At 50.4% G+C, this 18,396-nt stretch overlaps 1 protein-coding gene across 3 annotated transcripts in view; it reads left to right on the top strand.

Moving 5' to 3' along the window:
- The window catches only part of Celsr1 (cadherin EGF LAG seven-pass G-type receptor 1), a 142,009-nt gene that overhangs the window by 48,174 nt on the left and 75,439 nt on the right, over nt 1-18,396 (top strand). For all 3 annotated transcript variants that reach the window (XM_052748569.1, XM_052748570.1, XM_052748568.1), the window contains exon 2: nt 13,384-14,022. In XM_052748569.1, the coding sequence (XP_052604529.1) occupies nt 13,384-14,022 (639 nt within the window). The remainder of the gene's footprint in view (nt 1-13,383; nt 14,023-18,396) is intronic.

Genomic DNA, 18,396 nt, shown 5'->3' with positions numbered 1-18,396 from the left:
TAAAAGCCAGGACTGTCCCAAAGTCTCTCAGAGCCCTAGGTGAGTGCAAGCTGCTTCTCTGTAGGAGAGAACCTGGCAGGGCTGAGGAGTGCGCCCCGCAGGGGTGGGGTGGGGTGGGGTGTTGGTTAAAAGCCCTCTCCTCTTTGTTGTTCATTGCCCTCTTGGGCTGGTGGCATGTCTGGGGCTGGAGAACATATGGCTGACCGTTGGCAAGTGCTCAGGCCACCTTGTTATGCCGGATGGCGTCATCTGGCTTAGAACCAGGCGCTCACTTAAGCCTTCATTGTTGGTTAATCTTTGCCTGGGGGAGCTTCACCCATTTCACGAGAAGGAGGAGGAGGAGATAGAAAGGTGGCTTTCTGGCTGTGGCAGGGAAGAGTGAAGCTGCATGGCTCCCCACTGGCCCAGCCAGCGTCACCTTTGGGGCCCAGCTGGCAGAGGGAGCCCCAGACAGTGCTGCCAGGAGGTGTGGAGGGCTGGCCTGGCAGTATCTGGGGCGCTGAGCCAGGAGGAGCGCCCCCCCCCCCAGCCCAGCTGCTTCCTACGCTCTGGGTGCTTGAGAGCCTTAGCTTAGAAGAGCCTGGATTGTGGTGTTTCCCAGAGCAGGGCGGTTGCTGGGGATGACTCTGCCCCCACAGACACTTGGACAATGGAGATGGGTTTTGGTTGTGACAACGCAGTACGGGAGGCGTGGGTACTGTCTACTGGGTAGGAGCCAGGTACACTTCGCCACGTCCCACAGTGAGCCACCACCTGCAGTTACCAGGTCCCCGGTGTCAGCCCTGCCCTTTGAAGCCGTCATTTGATGTCCCCCCAGAAGGCAGGTTAGAGGACACAGACTTTGGGTCCTGTTCAGCAGAAGAGTTGGTACACATTTTTTTTTTTTTCATGAGCACTGGAGATAAAACAAGCCAGGACAATACAAGGTCCCCAACCGAGTCACCATGTGATTCTAACCGAAGCCCTAGAAGCCTTGGGGGCGAGGCTTCTCTGTGGGCACTGAATGCACCTGCCTTTGGGTTTCTTGCACAATGTTTAGTGAGCTACGTAAACAGACCGTGGTGGCTTTGGCTCTGTGTGAGCAGTAACTCAGCATTCCTACAGCCAGTGCTTTTGGTAACCCCATGGTTAACAGGTGGCCACCCAGTTCTTGAAAGAGAAGGTGGTTCTGCCTTTTACAATCAGTCTCTTTATCTCCCCTGACTTCATTCTCCATCTGGGTTTTAAGGAAATCATTTAAGGAAGTTCCCCCCTTTGGATAGTCTCATACTAAAATAAAACAATTTGTATTAAGGATCATAATCGTAACTCCTTTTAAAAAGCTTTTCAAAAATAGATATGAAAGAGCTGGAGGGGTGGCTTATAGGTTGAGTGCACATGGCTCCTGCAGAGGACTCAAGCCATCTGTAACTTCTGGTCCAGAGGATCTGATGCCCACTTCTAGCCTCTGTGGGCACCTGCACTGATGCACACATATATTCAGATAACACATACACATAGTTAAAGAACACACAATTAAAAAATAGACGTGAGCCAGGCGGCGGTGGTGCATGCCTTTAATCCCAGCACTTGGGAGGCAGAGCCAGGTGGATGTCTGTGAGTTCGAGGCCAGCCTGGTCTACAGAGCGAGATCCAGGACAGGCACCAAAACTATACAGAGAAACCCTGTCTCGAAGAAAAAAAAAAATAGACATGAAGCTGAGCATGATGCTACATTTTTTCAGAATCAATCTTTCTTTCTCTTTCCCTCCCTCCCCCTCTCCTTCCTTCCTTCCTTCCTTCCTTCCTTCCTTCCTTCCTTCCTTCCTTCCTTCCTTCCTGTCTTTCTGTGACAGGGATCCTCTGTGTAGCCCTAGCTGTCATAGAATTTGTTCTGTAGACCAGGCTGGCCTTGGACTCAGAGATCCACCTGCCTCTGCCTCCCAGTACTGGGATTAAAAGCATGCACCACCATGCCCAGGTTGGTGCTGCATTTTTATAATTTAGTACTCGAGAGTTGGAGACAGGAGACTCAGAAGTTCAATGTCATCCTTAGCTATAACAAGTTCAAAACCATGTTGAGCTGCATGAGATCCTGCCTCAAAAACAAACAGGGATTGGAGAGATGGCTCAGTGGTTAAGGGCACTGGCTGCTCTTGCACAAGACTCAGGTTAGGTTCAGTTCCCAGCACCCACACAGTGACGCACAGCGATCTGTAACTCCAGTTTCAGGGGATCCAGTACCATTTTCTGGCCACCATAGACACTATGTGCATGTGATACACAGATATATATGCAGGTAAAACACCTATACACATAAAATAAAAATAACCTAAACTGTAAAACTTTTTAAAACTTAAAAAAAAAAACCCGAACTGTATAAATTCCCATGAGATAAAACAGACCATTTAAAGTGAGGACTGCAACAGCGTATGACAGCTCTATGGTGTCCAACCTCTCTGTCCAGACTCAAAATGTAGACCTGTGGGTTTAATCACTCCCTGTCTCCCTTCTCTTGCCTCTGTGGCATTGCCCATTTGGGTATTTCATGTGACCTTTTGTGTCTGGCACCTTCCATTTAGAAGAAGGTTTCGAGCTACCTCTTCCTTGTAGGAGGGTCAAGACCTTGCGCCCTTACACACTGGAGTCCTGCATCACTGGATGGATCCACTATGTTTTTCCATTCATGATGATGGTCATTTTTGTCCATTATGCTGGATGTCTTTGGGATGAGCATTCGCCCACATGTTGGGTGTCTGAGTATTTTCAGTTCGTCTAAACCACACATTGGAGGGGAACTTGGGGTCCTACGTCAATTCTGTGTTTGGCCTTTTAAGGAACCAACCCTCAATGCACTTATGAATTTTTTTTCTCATTAAGAATGTTCCTTCTGGTATCTAAGCCTATAGCACTTGTAGCTAGGAGCGGGCTGGCTACTATGGGGTAGGGAGCTGATTAGGATTTCAGGCATTAAGCATAATCATAACAAGTCTCTGTGTGTGTATGAGTGAGTGAGTGAGTGAGTGAGTGTGTGTGTGTGTGTGTGTGTGTGTGTGTGTGTGTGTGTGTGTTTGTGCGCATGCAGGTATATATGTGTTCATGTGCATTGGGAAGCCAGAGCATCACATCGGGTATCTTTCTCAACTTCCCTCCACCTTAGTTTTTGAGGCAAGGTCTCTCACTGAACCTGGGATTCCCCAATTCCGGTAGGCTGATTGGTGACTGAGCCCCAGAGAACCTCTTGTACACTGCCACACCTGACTTTTTACCCAGCTGCAGGAGACCTGAACTCAGGTCCTCCTGCTTGCACAAGCATTTTATAGACTGAACCATCTCCCCAGCCCCAAGCTAAGTTTTTAATGGGATAAGTGATGGTTCAATTTTTCGAATTAGATGCTGCTTCCGCCTTGGGATGGAGCCTCATTTTCTATGTGAAATCAGGAAGAACATTCTTTCCTTTCTCTTCTTCTCTCCTCCCTCTCTTCTTCCTTCCCTTCCTTCCTTTTCCTCCATCCTTCTCTCCCTCACTTTTTGATGCGGCATCTCACTCTGTATCCCCGATTGAATTGGTACTCACTATGAAGGCCAGGATGGCTCTGTATCCCCGAATGAATTGGTGCTCACTGTGAAGGCCAGGATGGCTCTGTACTCACAGCATCCTCCTGCCGCCTCAGCCGGGATGACAGGTGCCAAGCTTCAAAGAGAGCATTTCTAAATCAGTGTTGGTGAAGGCCTGTGGCTTGACTGAAGATAGTCAGTGTGGGAGCTGAGTGGGGGGCTCTGGGTGTCTTTGTCTCGTGTCTCCTCATTTCCCCCTCTACTTGTTTCTTCATTTGTTTGCTCTTTACCAGTGGTAAGCCTCACAATACTTACACTTTGCCACTTTAACCATTTTATATTACATTTATGGGGGCGGGGGGGGGGGTTGGTGCACACATGCATGCGCACACAGGAGGCCAGAAAGCTACTTCTGGGCGTGAGCTCTCTTCCTCCCATCATGTGGGTCCTGGGGATCCGGCTGGGGTTGTCAGCCTTGGTGACAAGCCCCTTTGCCTGCTGAGTCATCCCTCCAGCCATGCTTTAACCGTTTTTGAATCGGTAGCTTGAGGACATCAAGTCCACTGTCACTGCTGTGCGGCTGGTACCGTCGTCCGCCTCTAGAACGCTCGTCTTCATCTTGTCAGATAGAAGCTGGCACTGTAAAACCGCCAGGCCACCAGCCCAGGGACCTCCATCCACTGCCTGACTCTGAATTTGCCTCTTCAGGAACCTCTTTGCCGGTGGACTTCAGCTTTGTCTACCAAGCCTGATGATGACCCCAGATCCTTCTGGGTCCATGTAGCACAATGATTCTAATGCTGCAACTCTTGAATAAAGTTCCTCATGTTGTGGTGACCCCTAAACATAAAATTATGTTCATCGCTACTTCATAACTGTAATTTTGCTGCTGTTATGAATCATAATGTAAATATCTGATATGCAGGATATCTGATATGTGACCTCTGTGAAAGGGTCATTCAAAACCCCAGGTGGGTCGTGACCCACAAGTTGAGAATCAGTGGTGTCAGACCTTGCCTCTGCAGTCTCTCCATTTCTTGTACTACCTGAAGTTGTCTTTTCTAGAACATGTAATGTCTTTCTTGAGCCCTCCAATACCAATGGCCTGGGATGTCATTTCTCCTCGGGGCTCTTGTAAGAGGGTAAATCCTTGGTATTTACAGTGTTAAGAGTTTTAAGAGTAGAGGGACGTGCTAGGTGACTTTGTCTTGGAAACCAAATGAGCATGGAGAGAAGTGGGTGTTTTGTTTAGACGGGTGGGTTTGACATTCTGAAGTTTCAGGCACTCACCACAGTGCTCTTAGTTGACTGATTCCAAGCCTGGCTAAAATCTTGCTCGGTGTAGGAGGAAGGATCTGCTGCTGGTAGATCACAGGCCACACCCACTGGAGGAGCCGTGCAGCCTGAGTGCTGGCTGAGGTTCTGGAAGTCAGGTAGGAAGTCTCCTCACATGTTGGATGTGGCCTCATTCATGGCAGCAGTGGCAGCAGAGAATACTCCATACACAAACTGGGCTGGAGTCTGCCTTCTATACCTGACTTCTCCCAGCACCCAGTGAGGCCAGGTGCCATCATGCTTAACCCCTTAGCAGAGGTGCCAAGGCTTAGACCTGGAACAGCTGACCTGGTTCTCTGTGGAGCAAACCAGAGGTCAGGATGGGTGATGGATTGTCAGCAACTGAGCCTGGGCTGTCCCCAACCTGGGACCAGATTGTCTGCACATCATTTAACTTTCCTAAAAATCTTCTCTGGCATTAACATTCAGATGATTGCCCAGTAAAGAATGTGCTGACTAGTATTTTGTTGCCTATGTGTTCCCAGTAGAGAGGTTCAGGTGTGTGAGGCTCATGCTGGCTGGCCGGGGCATGTCGTGTGCTCAGCCCTTCCTGAACTTTGGGCTCTGGCTGTCCAGACTGCAGCAGGAGGCAGACCCCCATTGTGAAAGTCTGAGGGTGCAGGAGATATACTGTGGTTTGGCAGCTGTCTGTCTTGCCTCTTGAACTCCACACCCAGTGCTTTGGGGGAGTGTCTCAACAAGCCTAGGATTCTCATGTCTCTGGGTAGATCAACTCATCACTATCCCTGAATTCTCAGGAATGGTACAGCCTATGGGAACTCCTATCCCTGCCATATCTACAGAAGGTACAGAGGACTAGAATCAGACAGGCCGTCCTGGATGTTCAGGAATTGCCTCTGTCCCGTGGCAAGTCATTGTCCTTTCAGACACTTAATTATAAAACCAGCAGTAAGAGTAATCTTGGGACTGCCTTCCCCTGTGACCCAGAGTATGTGGTCTCACATTTAAATAAGACAAAATGCCTCAGTGGATGTTCTGGAGGTGGGAGTTAGGGTTAGGAAGGAGGGTCAGGCTGCTATGCTGAGGGGCCCTAGAATCTTCGACAAGCAGATGTTTGCTGACCAGCTGCCTGGCAGGTGCTGGGAGGTAGGCTATAGGGAGGTCACTCACAGCAGGGAGATGCCAGATGGCCTGAGGGACACTGTGCTGAGGCCTGGCTGCCTCCTCTCAGGAGCACAGGTCGTGGGGGAACTCGGGATTAGGGTGGGGGTGGAACCGGAAGACATTTTAAGTTAAAAAGAGCATGTTGAGGGACTCCAGTGTTCGAGTGGGGATACTTACCGTGGCCAGGATTCTAAGGCTGGAATACAGACTTCCCTTTAGAAGTGTGACCCAAAACAGGTGGAAGGATCTGAGTAAGTGTTATGTGGAGACAGGAGGTGTTGGGCACTAGCAGTGGTGTGTGCGTGTGCGTGTGCGTGTGTATGTATGTATGTATGTAGATTCGCTTCTGGCTGCCTAGGTTTTGGTGCAAAGATTCAGTAGGACCAGAAGAAGAGAGCATGTGTGGAGACCCCCTCCTCCAGCTCCAGGGGACAGCCATGGAAAAAATAGGATGTGGGTTCCAAATAGGAAGAGACCCTAAGTGTGAGTGAATGGGGATGTGGGGGAGTCAGGAGAAACCAGTGAAGACAGGACTCAGCAGCAGGGAAGGGCCACTGGCTTTGTCCTCTGGAACCCTGGCAGCAGAGGTCCTGCAGCGGCGGCGGCAGCAGACGCCTGTGGTGCCCTGCGCTTTGACTACAAGGTTAACCCTGGTCTTTCCAGAGCCGCCAGCACAGGTGGCCTGCTTTGTCATGGCACCAGTGTGTGGAACCATTCCTGCCGGCCAGTGTCTCCATCCTGACGCTGGGGATGAGGGGCACCGTTGCTCAGATGGACCGGAAGCAGTGTTCTCACGCCACCGTGACCATGCCTGTCCATGCCCGCCACCTAAGCACTGACTCCACCCTGAAAGCTCCTGTCAACTTGTCCGCTGACATTCAGCTTTTGTTTCCCAGGGAGAAGGAAAAAAAAATACATTTAAAAAGATGCCCTGAGGGCAGGAGCCAAAAAAACACCTGCTGTCTAGTCTCAATCTGGACCCAGATCCCTCCGCTCTTGACTCCAGGGAGAGGCACTGAGAGCCACAGTTCCCAGGGGCTTTGTGCCTGTGGAGTCCTGGAGAAACAGGAGCTGGGGACAGGAACACAGCGTCTGGCTGTAATCTGTTGATAGTTGATCAGGCATCAGGCTCTGCCCCCTAACTGTGGAGACCTAAAGTTCTTCCAAGCATTGAGAGAGCCCCTGCGGGTGGACACACCACAGCCTAGTGCTCCCTGCCTCCTTCCTGTTGTATGAGGCAGTGTAGTGACTTCTGCAGTTGCATCGGGCCGCTCAAGGGTGCTATAACTTGGGGCTGCTTGAGGGTGCTGTAAAGCCAGCAGTAGTTGTGGTTGGATCTTGCCCCGTTCTCACAGCTGTGGAGGACAGTCCTCAGCACTGGTCTGGGGAGCTGTATAAGCCCAGAGCTTTCCAAAGTTGAGCGTCCTGACCCTGCACACCCAAACTGGTCGCAGAAAAGCAAACCAGGAGAAGGTACGGAGAAGAAAGTTAGCTCTCTGCATCCATGCATTCAAAGGCTCAAGCAGTGTCCATCACTCAAACCGCCAGGGCCTGGGGCACAGAGAGCCTGAGACACTGCCACAGCCCAGAGGCTCTGTGCCTGAGTGTCGTCTGGGATTCTGGGTGGGGACCTGGACAGGAAAAGAACAGTGGGTAAAAACCGAAGTGAACCTGCGGGCAGTGTATCCTGTGGTTAGTAGGCATTGATATGGCCTGTAAATGATGACAGTTGGCCCACACTAATGCTGGGATGTGGTTAATGGGGAGAGCAGGCATGTGGTGTTCATGACCTCTGTCTTCAGACATTTTAAGCAAATCTAAAGCTGCTCTAAAATAGTTTATTTAAAGTCAACAGCATAGACAGAACCAGTGTCTGCTTGGCAGAGAATAGCCAGGTTGAGTTCTCTGGGCTCGTGAGCGAATGGGATCTTGTTTGATCTTGGGTAAAAGCGGTTGTTTCCTCTCTTCTAATGTCATGTTATCTAGATCTGCCCTGTTGACTGGAATTTGTGCCCATCTTGTTTTCACTGTGTGGTTGGCCTGTCCTTCATTTCAGCGATGCCTTGGCGACAGGCATCTGGGTGTGTGTCCCAAAGGCAAGGTAAGTTGCAGGTTGGCCCAGAAACCCAACCCAGACCACCGAAGACACACACACACACACACACACACACACACACACACACACACACACACACACACACACCGGGCTCTGGGCTCTTGGGAGAAGTTAATATCAGGGCTAGCAGTAAGGCACACGGGCCGTGTTTTTAGCACATCAGTACCGAAAGCTCTCCAGTTGTGTTTGCCTTGCTCCTGAGTAAAGACAGGTGTCCCCGAGGCTGTGGCTCCTTATTCTGGTGTGTTCCTCTCTGCTGTGGCTTCCTGGACTGCTCCTGTAAGGGCCGAGGCTTGGAGTGCCCACTGCACCCTGGGTCCGACAAACACAATGCACTATGAGGAAGAAGGTCTGGGCTTAGCTTAAAATCATGTGACCTTTAACATCCTAGGCCAGGACAAACAAATCCCTGTGTGGGTTAAAGAATGTTTTGTAACAGCTGCCACCAGGAAGCAAGCACTGTCCTACTCAGACTACTGTGACAAAACCAAAGCAAACAGCTACAAAAATGTGGCTGGGTGGAAAGCCGTCTCTGGGTGTTTGTGCATATGTCAGTGCTGGGGCGTGGAGGAACCAGCAGGCTCCCGCTCTTTGTCCACACTTGTTTATCCAGAAGCTTCAGAGTACAGGGAATGTTCTAGAAGTACCAGTGCAAGCAGAACTTTATAGAATACAACCTGAAAATTCTTGGTCTAAGGACTCTCAGAGATAAACAGTGGGAATAAGTGAGATTGTGGCCACTCCTGAACAGGAGCAAAAGTGGGGATGTGGAGATTCAGAGGGGTGTTCAGCATGGAGACCCTGGGAGGATGCTTAGCATGGAAGCATCCCAGTGAGGGACAGGTGGAGTAGGAGGGCGCTCAGAGTAGATGTTTCTCAATGAGGTGCAGGTAGCTGAGACCTGGGTGGTGAGGGGGCAGCCGGTGGCTGATGAATACAGCAATCCAGGTAAAAAATAAGGACATATGGGAAATGCCTGAGCAGACTGAGAGATCACAAGATGACAGGAGGTGTCATATGGTGATGGGAAGGGCCCTGGGCACAGATTGTGAAGTACCATAGGTGGGGTTTCAGGCATGGATTTTATTCCAGGTATCATTAGCAGTCACAGGGAAATGGGGTGATGTAGCTGCATTTTAAGACATTCACTGTGACTGACAGGTGTGAGGATAATGGTGGAGAGAAACTGAGGCAGGCAGATCTGGAGATGTGTGAATCCTATATGTAACCTAGTAATACCCCTGGGTATTACTAGGCTTTATTTTTCAAATACATTTATAATCAGGCTTTAAATTTTTTAAAATTTTGTTAATTACACTTAAATCATAATCTTAACCATTTGAAGAATACATCTTGGTGTCACTAAGAATGTTCATACTCTATTAAAATGTTATTTTAGGTGTATGGATGTTTTGCCTGCACACACATATGTGCACCACATGTGTGCCTGGTGCTCACAGGGCAGACAGAGGTGTAGATTCCCCTGGAAGTGTGGTGTTATAGGAGCCACTATTATGAGTCACTGTGTGGGTGCTGGGAACTGAATCCAGATCCTCTTCATGAGCAGTCAGTGCTTTTAAACACTGAGACATCTATCTAGCCCCATCACAAATTTTTGAGAGAGAATATGATTGGGACTATGCGAACATGCAGACTTACTGCAACTTTCATGTGGAGATCTGGTCAAACTGAGGAGGCAGTGCTCCCTTTCTGCTGTGTGGGTCCCTGGGGATCAAACTCAAGACATCAGGCTTCATGGCTGTTATCTTCCTGCTGTGGGGTGGTCTGTATGTCAAATTGTTCTGATTGGTCAATAAATAAAACACTGATTGGCCAGTGGCCAGGCAGGAAGTATAGGCGGGACTAACGGAGAGGAGAATTGAGAGAACAGGAAGATGGAAGGAGTCACTGCCAGCCGCCGCCATGACAAGCAGCATGTGAAGATGTCGGTAAGCCACGAGCCATGTGGCAAGGTATAGATTTATGGAAATGGGTTAATTTAAGGTATAAGAACAGTTAGCAAGAAGTCTGGTACGGTCATACAGTTTATAAGCAATATAAGTCTCTGTGTTTACTTGGTTGGGTCTGAGCGGCTGTGGGACTGGCGGGTGACAGAGATTTGTCCTGACTGTGGGCAAGGCAGGAAAACTCTAGCTACATCTTCCAGTCTCGTGGGTTGTCCCAAACCTCCAGCTTCAGAATGTTTTCCTTCCCTAACTGAAACCCTGTACCTGTCCAATGCTCGCTCCCTACTGCAGCCTCCCCCAGCCTGGCGGAGCACCTGTCCTGTGGTCTGTCTGCAGGTTTCACTTCTTGGGGACCTCATGGGTGGGGTCACTCTGCAGCTCTGCGAATGTTAGTGTGGAAGGTGGCGTTCCCTCCTTGTGTTTCAGCAGCATGAGTGCAACTTGCACGTTCCAGGTTCAGCCTCAGGGTCTCCTGAGGACCCAATGGAGCCTTGGGCCTGGCTGTGACCAACCGAGTAGCTTGTGACTTGGGGTATTGCTGAGAGAAGCTGGCCTTCTCTCTATCACAGCTGTGCTCTTGGGCATAAACTTGGCCTCTTTCTATCTTGTTTTCCTCATCTGGGAAATGGGGACAGGGACAGTGCTATTGAACCTCGGGCTCGCTGTGGTAACCAAAGTATCTAGATTCAGTTGTGACTTCAGAATGGTGATGTTTCTTCCCTGTAAGGACAAGTGACATGACTAATGGTCCCTCTGAGAAATAACTGTGGCTGCTGGTGCCAAGAGGAGTGGCATTAGGACCCTGAAGTTGCCATGGCTATTCCCTGCTGCCACAGAGGCGCCTTGCTATTGCTGTGCCTTGTCAGGACAAGGTGGCTTCTGGGCTTTGTCACTTGACAGCAACCTCCCAGTGATCTCCAAGCTGTCTCACCATTTGCCAGAACCAAGTGGGAAGAGGGGCCAGTTCCCTTCCTGGCTTCTGCATTCTGGGTGGGGCTCCTGCCAGAGCTGAGTGCTCTTGGGGAGCAAGTGAGGGTTTTTCACAGAAAGGGGCCTATGTCCAGGAAAACCAAGGCAGGGCTGGTGGTGGAGCTACATGGAGCAATATGGTGGGTGGATAAGGATCTCTGTGTTCCAGGCAGCCAAGATTCTAAGATATTCCAGGAAACATTCCACTTTGCAGATGTTTCTCAGGTTTGAGGTGTACCTAGGAGGCAAGGAAGAACCCACCTGGATAGAGTCCTTCATTGATGTCCTGTGTCTGGGGATCCACCAGTTATCATGGGTGTCCTGGGGACCTGTCATGGTATACCTGTCTCCTGATTCTTGGCTAGGAGTTAATGTGCTTTGGTTCACAGCTAGAGTCTTCTCATTCGGTTCCAGAATCCCAAGTACTTGTCATCATGGTGTGGTTCTGGTGCTGGCCGAGATTCAGTGTCTGTCATCTTGTGACCTTCTGTTTCCTGAGTTGGGAGGAGTTTACTGTGGCTCACAGTTTGAGGGGATATCAGTCCATCACAGTGAGGAAAGCATGTTGGCATGAAGCACCAGTGTTGGCCAGTGAGCAGGAGGTGGCTGGTTACGGAGCATCTGTGGTCAGCAAGCAGAGGTGAAAGCTGGTGGTCAGCTTCCTCCTCCCTCTTTATGCCTCCTGTTTTTCGGGTGAACCCCCTTTTTTTTTTTTTTTTGGTTTTTCGAGACAGGGTTTCTCTGTGTAGCTTTGTATCTTTTTCCTGGAACTCACTTGGTAGCCCAGGCTGGCCTCGAACTCACAGAGATCCGCCTGGCTCTGCCTCCCGAGTGCTGGGATTAAAGGCGTGCGCCACCACCGCCTGGCTTCAGTTAATCTAATCTAGGAAATCCTTCACACATACCGTGACTGACCCCCATGATTCTAGAGACTGTCAAGTTGAAGTTAGAGCTATCACAAGTTCATTTCTATCAATTTGACACCCAAAACATATCACTTTAAAGCCATAACCTTCAGCTCCTGTCCCCCATAGCCTTATGACCATCACATTCAAAATGCGTTCAGTCCCACTTCAGGAGCCCCCACAGTCTTGGACAAGTCCAACAACAGTTTGAAAGCGGAAGTGCCGAGTCTCTTTTGAGTCCCTTAACTCAGATCTCCCGAACAATCAAGAAACAAGTGAATTACTTCTAATATACAATGACACAACCTAAACATTCCACTCAGAAAGCGGGGGAAATGGAGGCACAGCAGAGAGTGATCAGGACCAAAGCAAGACTGAAGCCCAGCAGGGAGAACTCCAAATCCTGCAACTCCGTGAATAGCTTATAGGGCTTATGATGGAATCTTCTGGGCTCCAAAGGGCTAAGGTGGAGTCTCCAACATCTCTAACTCTGCTGTCCACAGCACACATAACCTCTCTCTTGGGCCAGCTCCACTCCATGCCTGTAGCTCTCCTCAGTGGACATCCCATGGTTCTGTCATTTCTGACCCATTATACCTGTAAAAACCAGTACCTTGTGGACGATGCTGCAAAGTTCGGCTTCCAGTGTGGGGCTGAGTTTGGCTCCCTTGGACCGTCGTTGCATTGACCTTTGTGTGCTGACCAATTCAGAGGGATACAGTCTATTAATGGGGACAGGGGAAGGTATGGCAGTGGTTGCAGGGGGCAGGTGGTCCTATTGCACTGGCAGTTATGAAGCGGATACAGATGAAGCTCTTAGTACCCTTGTAAGGCAGTATTTCTCCAGCATTCCTGCATGCTGGCCAAGTAAAGATACAAGTGGATAAGACTAAGATAAATTAAGCCACGGCATGGCACATTGGGTAGAGCTGTTGCCTGGTGGCACCAGTGTTGACCTACTGGTGGAGTTTGAGCTGATATGGAGGATAATGGGAAGAGTGTGGTGGGTAGAGGGCATGATAGGACAGGGTGAGATGTCCAGGTTGCTGGGGTGGAATAGAGTGGATACAGTCAAGATCTCAGATCTCACGTGACTAGAGTGAATATGTGAACAGGGGAGTCCTGGGTATTAAGGGGCTGAATCATCACTGTCTCTGGAGTGCCTTGTTCTGTGTTTTGGGACCACTGAGGGTTTCTACAAGAAAAAGGCACACTGGGAGCTGTGATTTGGGATGGTGAGTGTGGGCAGTAGTGTTAGCAGAGAATGGGGCTGAGGAAGGAGGAGGTCAAGATGGGGGAATGAGAATGGGGGTACCCAGGCGGGCTTTTCCTTTGCTGAGTACATCTAAGGCTGTTCTTTGGGTGGGGTTGTAGGAGCCTTTACTGTCTTGGGCATCGTAATTACTCCAGATCTCCTTGTGTCCCATAGATGGCATCCACAGCGTCACGGCTCTCTGCACTCTGCGTGTTACCATCATTACAGATGACATGTTGACCAACAGCATCACTGTCCGCTTGGAGAACATGTCACAGGAGAAGTTCCTGTCCCCACTGCTCTCCCTCTTTGTAGAAGGGGTGGCCACAGTCCTGTCCACCACCAAGGATGACATCTTCGTCTTCAACATCCAGAATGACACAGATGTCAGCTCCAACATCCTGAATGTGACCTTCTCGGCGCTGCTCCCCGGTGGTGCTCGTGGCCGCTTCTTCCCGTCAGAGGACCTGCAGGAGCAGATCTACCTGAACCGGACACTGCTGACCACCATCTCTGCCCAGCGCGTGCTACCCTTCGATGACAACATCTGCCTGAGGGAGCCCTGCGAGAACTACATGAAGTGCGTGTCCGTGCTCAGGTTCGACAGCTCGGCACCCTTTATCAGCTCCACCACGGTGCTCTTCCGACCCATCCATCCTATCACTGGCCTGCGCTGCCGCTGCCCACCGGGCTTCACCGGGGACTACTGTGAGACTGAAATTGACCTTTGCTACTCCAGTCCGTGTGGAGCCAATGGCCGGTGCCGGAGCCGGGAGGGTGGCTACACTTGTGAGTGCTTTGAGGACTTCACTGGTAAGTGTCTGGAGCATGTGGGGACAGACTGGCAGGGGCTGACCTCTGCATTGCACAGAGACACTCAGTGCCTGTGTGAGGTGTGAGGGTTTCCTGTGGGTTCCAAGAGGCCCGATGTTAGAAGACAGGTCCTGGGCACAAGTGTCAGCTCTACACATTTTAAGGCGACCTCAGATGGCAGTTTCCTTAGCTAGCAAGGGAAGCTGCTTGCTGCCTGCCTCCCGGGCCTCATTCATCTTCCCTGGGGGACTGTGCCACCCTCTTCATGAGGCCTTTAGGAGGGAGGCTCTAAGTGAGACCTGCTTTTGATACCCAAATGCATCAGATACCATGTATGCATCTAAGTGGGTTCTGTTGTTTTGAGACATGATCTGGCTCAAAAGCCTACCCTGGGATTGAAATCATGGCAATCCCCCTGCCTCAGCTAGTTGTGAGTGGATTTAAAGTTAAAGCCCTTTTTAGTCCAGATTTCTAGTCTAACTGAATAGTACCAAACCGTGTAGCTAGGGTAGGAATCATGAACCTTTAACCCCCTGGGTCCTGAAAGAAGCTGCCAATTTAGTCATGCCTTGTTGCTGTGAAGACTGATTCACCTTCCTTCACCTCTGAAGATACTCTTAGCTCAGCATGTCCTGACCAGTCTTGAAGACCAGCCTCTTTGAACGCAGCCAATGGTCACTTTAAAAATAAAGAGGCATGCTGGGCAATGGTGACTCACACCTTTAATCCCAGCACTCGGGAGGCAGAGCCAGGAGGATCTCTGTGAGTTCGAGGCCAGCCTGGCCTACAGAGTGAGCTCTAGGACAGGCACCAAAACTAGCAGAGAAACCCTGCCTCAAAAAACCACAATAAATAAAGAGGCAACTGCTGAGAGGGGTATAAAACGCCATGTGTACCCACAGATCTCCTTATGGTCTTTGGTCCCCTGTTATGAACAATTACAGCCAATTTGGAAAGCCAGTTCCCAGTAGGTTTGGTGGTGAACAGACCATCTTTCTGGAAGGCGTTCTGGGGACCAAGTGGGACTTGATTTGGACTGGAGGTGACTTGGAGTTCCTTTTGTCTGTACTTAAGGACTTTAGTATGATCTTTAGGGATCTTTTTAGGGATCTCTGTCCGCTTGTGTGAGAATCTTATCTGCATATAGCCCACATTTATTGTGCTTCTCTTGGGGCCTGTAGGTATTAGCAGGTGTGTGTGGAGCAGGAAGAGAGAGACAGAAGATACAGGCAGTGAGCATAGAGAGAGGAAAGTGGGTAGCTGTGGGTCTGTGCATCCGAAGAGGAGGGGACGTCACCTGGAGAGCTTCACAGCCCATGAGATGAGCTGCCATGTTGGCCCATCGGCATCTCAGGCTGGTTATTGTCTGGAAATGTGGAGGAGGGGGAAAGACATTTGGCTGCCCACCCCGTTCTGTTCCCCTCCCTGTCTGTGGCTGGCTGCCAACAGGATGCGGGCAGTTCTTCCTGCTGTCTGGCATGTGCTGATCCCAGATTCCTGCCTCTCAGGTGCCTGGTGGTGAGCAGGAAGGAAGGCAGAGGCCTGGGAGAGTCTCTAATTGCCGGTGTGCACTAGAAGTGCTGGGTAAAGTGTTCGCGCACGTGTGTGTGTGTGTGTGTGTGTGTGTGTGTGTGTGGTGGTGTGTGTGTGTGTGTGTGTGTGTGTGTGTGTGTGTGTGTGTGTGTGTGTGTGTTTGTGTATGGGGCTCCCCTCCACTGCCTCCCTGCTCTGAATTTAGCCAAGTCTATTCTTTGCCACCACCAGGACAAGGGGTGGTCATTCCCTCCCTTCCCTTCCTACCTCCCACCCAGGCTTCAGCGGGCATCTCTTTGGAGATGTTTTATGGAACCCAGCTAGCCGCATGGTCAGCTCCCTCCTGAGACACCAGGGTGAGCAGGCTCATTCCCCAGTCCCTCCCTGTTGTCTGGCCCTGTGTGGAATGATTTGTAGACTCTTGCTTCAGAGAAGCTGAAGCCACCGTTGCAGGGAGGATTGGTGCCTTCCAGGGAGTGAACAACATCCATCTTCATCATGCTCATTCATGCCGCAGACATTTACTGCGCTGAGCACCTGCTGCAGACATTTACAGAGTGCTTGCTGTATGCCAGACCAATGTTCAGTCGAACTTTACCCTATCCGTGTGGGCCAGTGATCCATCACTTGATGTATTCTCTTTAATATTTAGGACCCTTCCCTCCTTTCCTTATCTGTAGGGTGACATGTAACAGCCTCGCCATCAGGCTTCATCCCTGGGGCTACCACAGTTGACCTGTTAGAGATACTTAGGGTATGATGTGGCCATGCTGGGGCAGGTACGTAAGGCCACCGTGGATCTGTGGACCCTCAGCTCCTCTGTGATGATGGTTGAGCCATTGGATGCAGCCAACTGACTTCTGAAGCTCTCAGGTTTCCTCTTCATCAGCAAAGTCATTTCTAGAAGGATGATAAAGGGACAGTGGCCGCATCTATCATCTAGTGAGATGCGGTGATTGACATGAGGCTAATTTGATTCTCTTTGGGTACTGGAAAGCATCGTGCTATTTCCCTTGAGATAAAACTAATTAAGACCGATTACTTCTCCTCGATCCTCTTCCTTCCCTCTCCTCCGTTCGGCCTTTGAAGCGCTCTCTTTTCTGTAGGGAGGTAATTGTGCTCATTTATTCTCGATGAAAGCAGCGCTGTCGTCACACGGCTTTCATTTCTTGCTTCCCGGTAAGCTGAGCTGGAGCTCTAGGCCTCCTCATGGTGAGCTTGGAATTGGCCCAACTGTACTGGGAGCCCTTGGCTTCCTGTGTTGTGGGACAGGAGGTTCAGCAGGAGCCGGCAGAAGGAAGGCATCAATTAATCTCAGGAAAAGCTCACCAAATTCACCAGGGAATGTATTCCAGATAGTTCTCCTGGATTTCTGAATCCATCCTGGTTTTAGAGGTGTGCCCAGCCTAGGGCATCTGGATCCCATGGTTTTTGTCAGGGGAAGGGAGCTGCTGGCCCTATGGTGTGCCCCTGCACTGGGACCATGGCTGGGTTCAGCAACTATCTCCTACCTGGGAAGGAATGAGGCAGGAAGACTTCAGATGTGGGCACTGGATGCATATTGGCTAGTCTCTAAATTTCTCTGTCCCACTGGTGAGATGGCCCAGTGGGTAAAGGCACTTGCTGCCAAGCCTAAGGACCTGAATTTGATCTCTGGGACCCACGTAGTGGAAAGAATGAACCAACTCCTAAAAGTTTTCCTCAGAACTCCACACACTCCCTATAAATAGACAAAATTAGCTTCTTAAGCCCATAAACAAATACCAACTTGTTTCCCTCCATGCCTGGCCTCTCAGTCTTCATTTGGGGGACACGGTGTTTTGGTTTTTGCTAAATACTTTTGTGTGTGGCCATGAACCCCCATGTTGCCCCTCTTAATTCAGTCTGTTCACACTCATCTCCCAGCTTCCACATCTGCGGGCTTCCTGTCTGAATGTTCTCCCTTCCTGTCCATCTATATAGTCTATGCACTTTTCCCTGAATCCACTGTCCCCTGCTCTAGGAAGGTTCTGGAAGGGGGTTTTGCACTTTCTCATTAGGAACCTTTCAGTTTCTTCCTTGAATGTCCCAGGTGCCCTCTTTAGTCACTGCTCCACTCTCCCAAGGGCAGACTCCTTCATCATCTTGTCTGTCCTCAGCCAGCAGTGACTCGGAGCTCATTCCTCGTGAGCACTCCATATCCTCTGGTGGAAAGTTTTTTCCCACCCTGGGGGCTGCAGCCCTAAACTCCAACTGCCCCTTCCTTGCTTTCCACACTCAGGTTGTGCTCACCTTCCAGTACATGCTGGCCTCTCTCACCACAGACCCTTGTATCTCAAGTGGAAGTCGCGTTTCCCCCACCCCAGCCCCCGCCACCGCCAGGTTCCCTAAATTTCCCTTCCCACCCCTGTGTGTCTCTCTGCTTAGAGACCTCCCTGCTGCTGTGTATGACCTATGGGGGCAGAGGCACGTGCAGATGGGACCCTGTAGGGAGAGCTGCTCCTCTTCCACACGGCTGGAGACATGTCCTTACACCTGCCATTTGCCATATGCCGTGGTCAGAGTGAAACTTTCGCTGCTTTTAGTCCTTAGTGGGAAGAGACAGAATCCTATCTGTCCAGTGTCCCTTCCTCGTCACTAAGGTCCTTCCACCTTTGGGTTTCAGGCCTGTGGCCAAGCTCCAGATTGAATTGGGACCCACCACTGCAGGCTCCTGGGCATTTCTAGGATGGCTCCACCTCTCATATCTCCCTCTCCTCTCTCTCTCTCTCTCTCTCTCTCTCTCTCTCTCTCTCTCTCTCTCTCTCCTTTTTAGAGAGACCTGGGAGTAACTACCTAATCATCACAGATCAACATCTCCCC

This window comes from Peromyscus californicus, unplaced genomic scaffold (assembly GCF_007827085.1).
Source record: "Peromyscus californicus insignis strain IS unplaced genomic scaffold, ASM782708v3 Scaffold_20__1_contigs__length_68692818, whole genome shotgun sequence".
NCBI lineage: Eukaryota > Metazoa > Chordata > Mammalia > Rodentia > Cricetidae > Peromyscus > Peromyscus californicus.
This window is presented reverse-complemented; position numbering and strand designations above follow the sequence as displayed.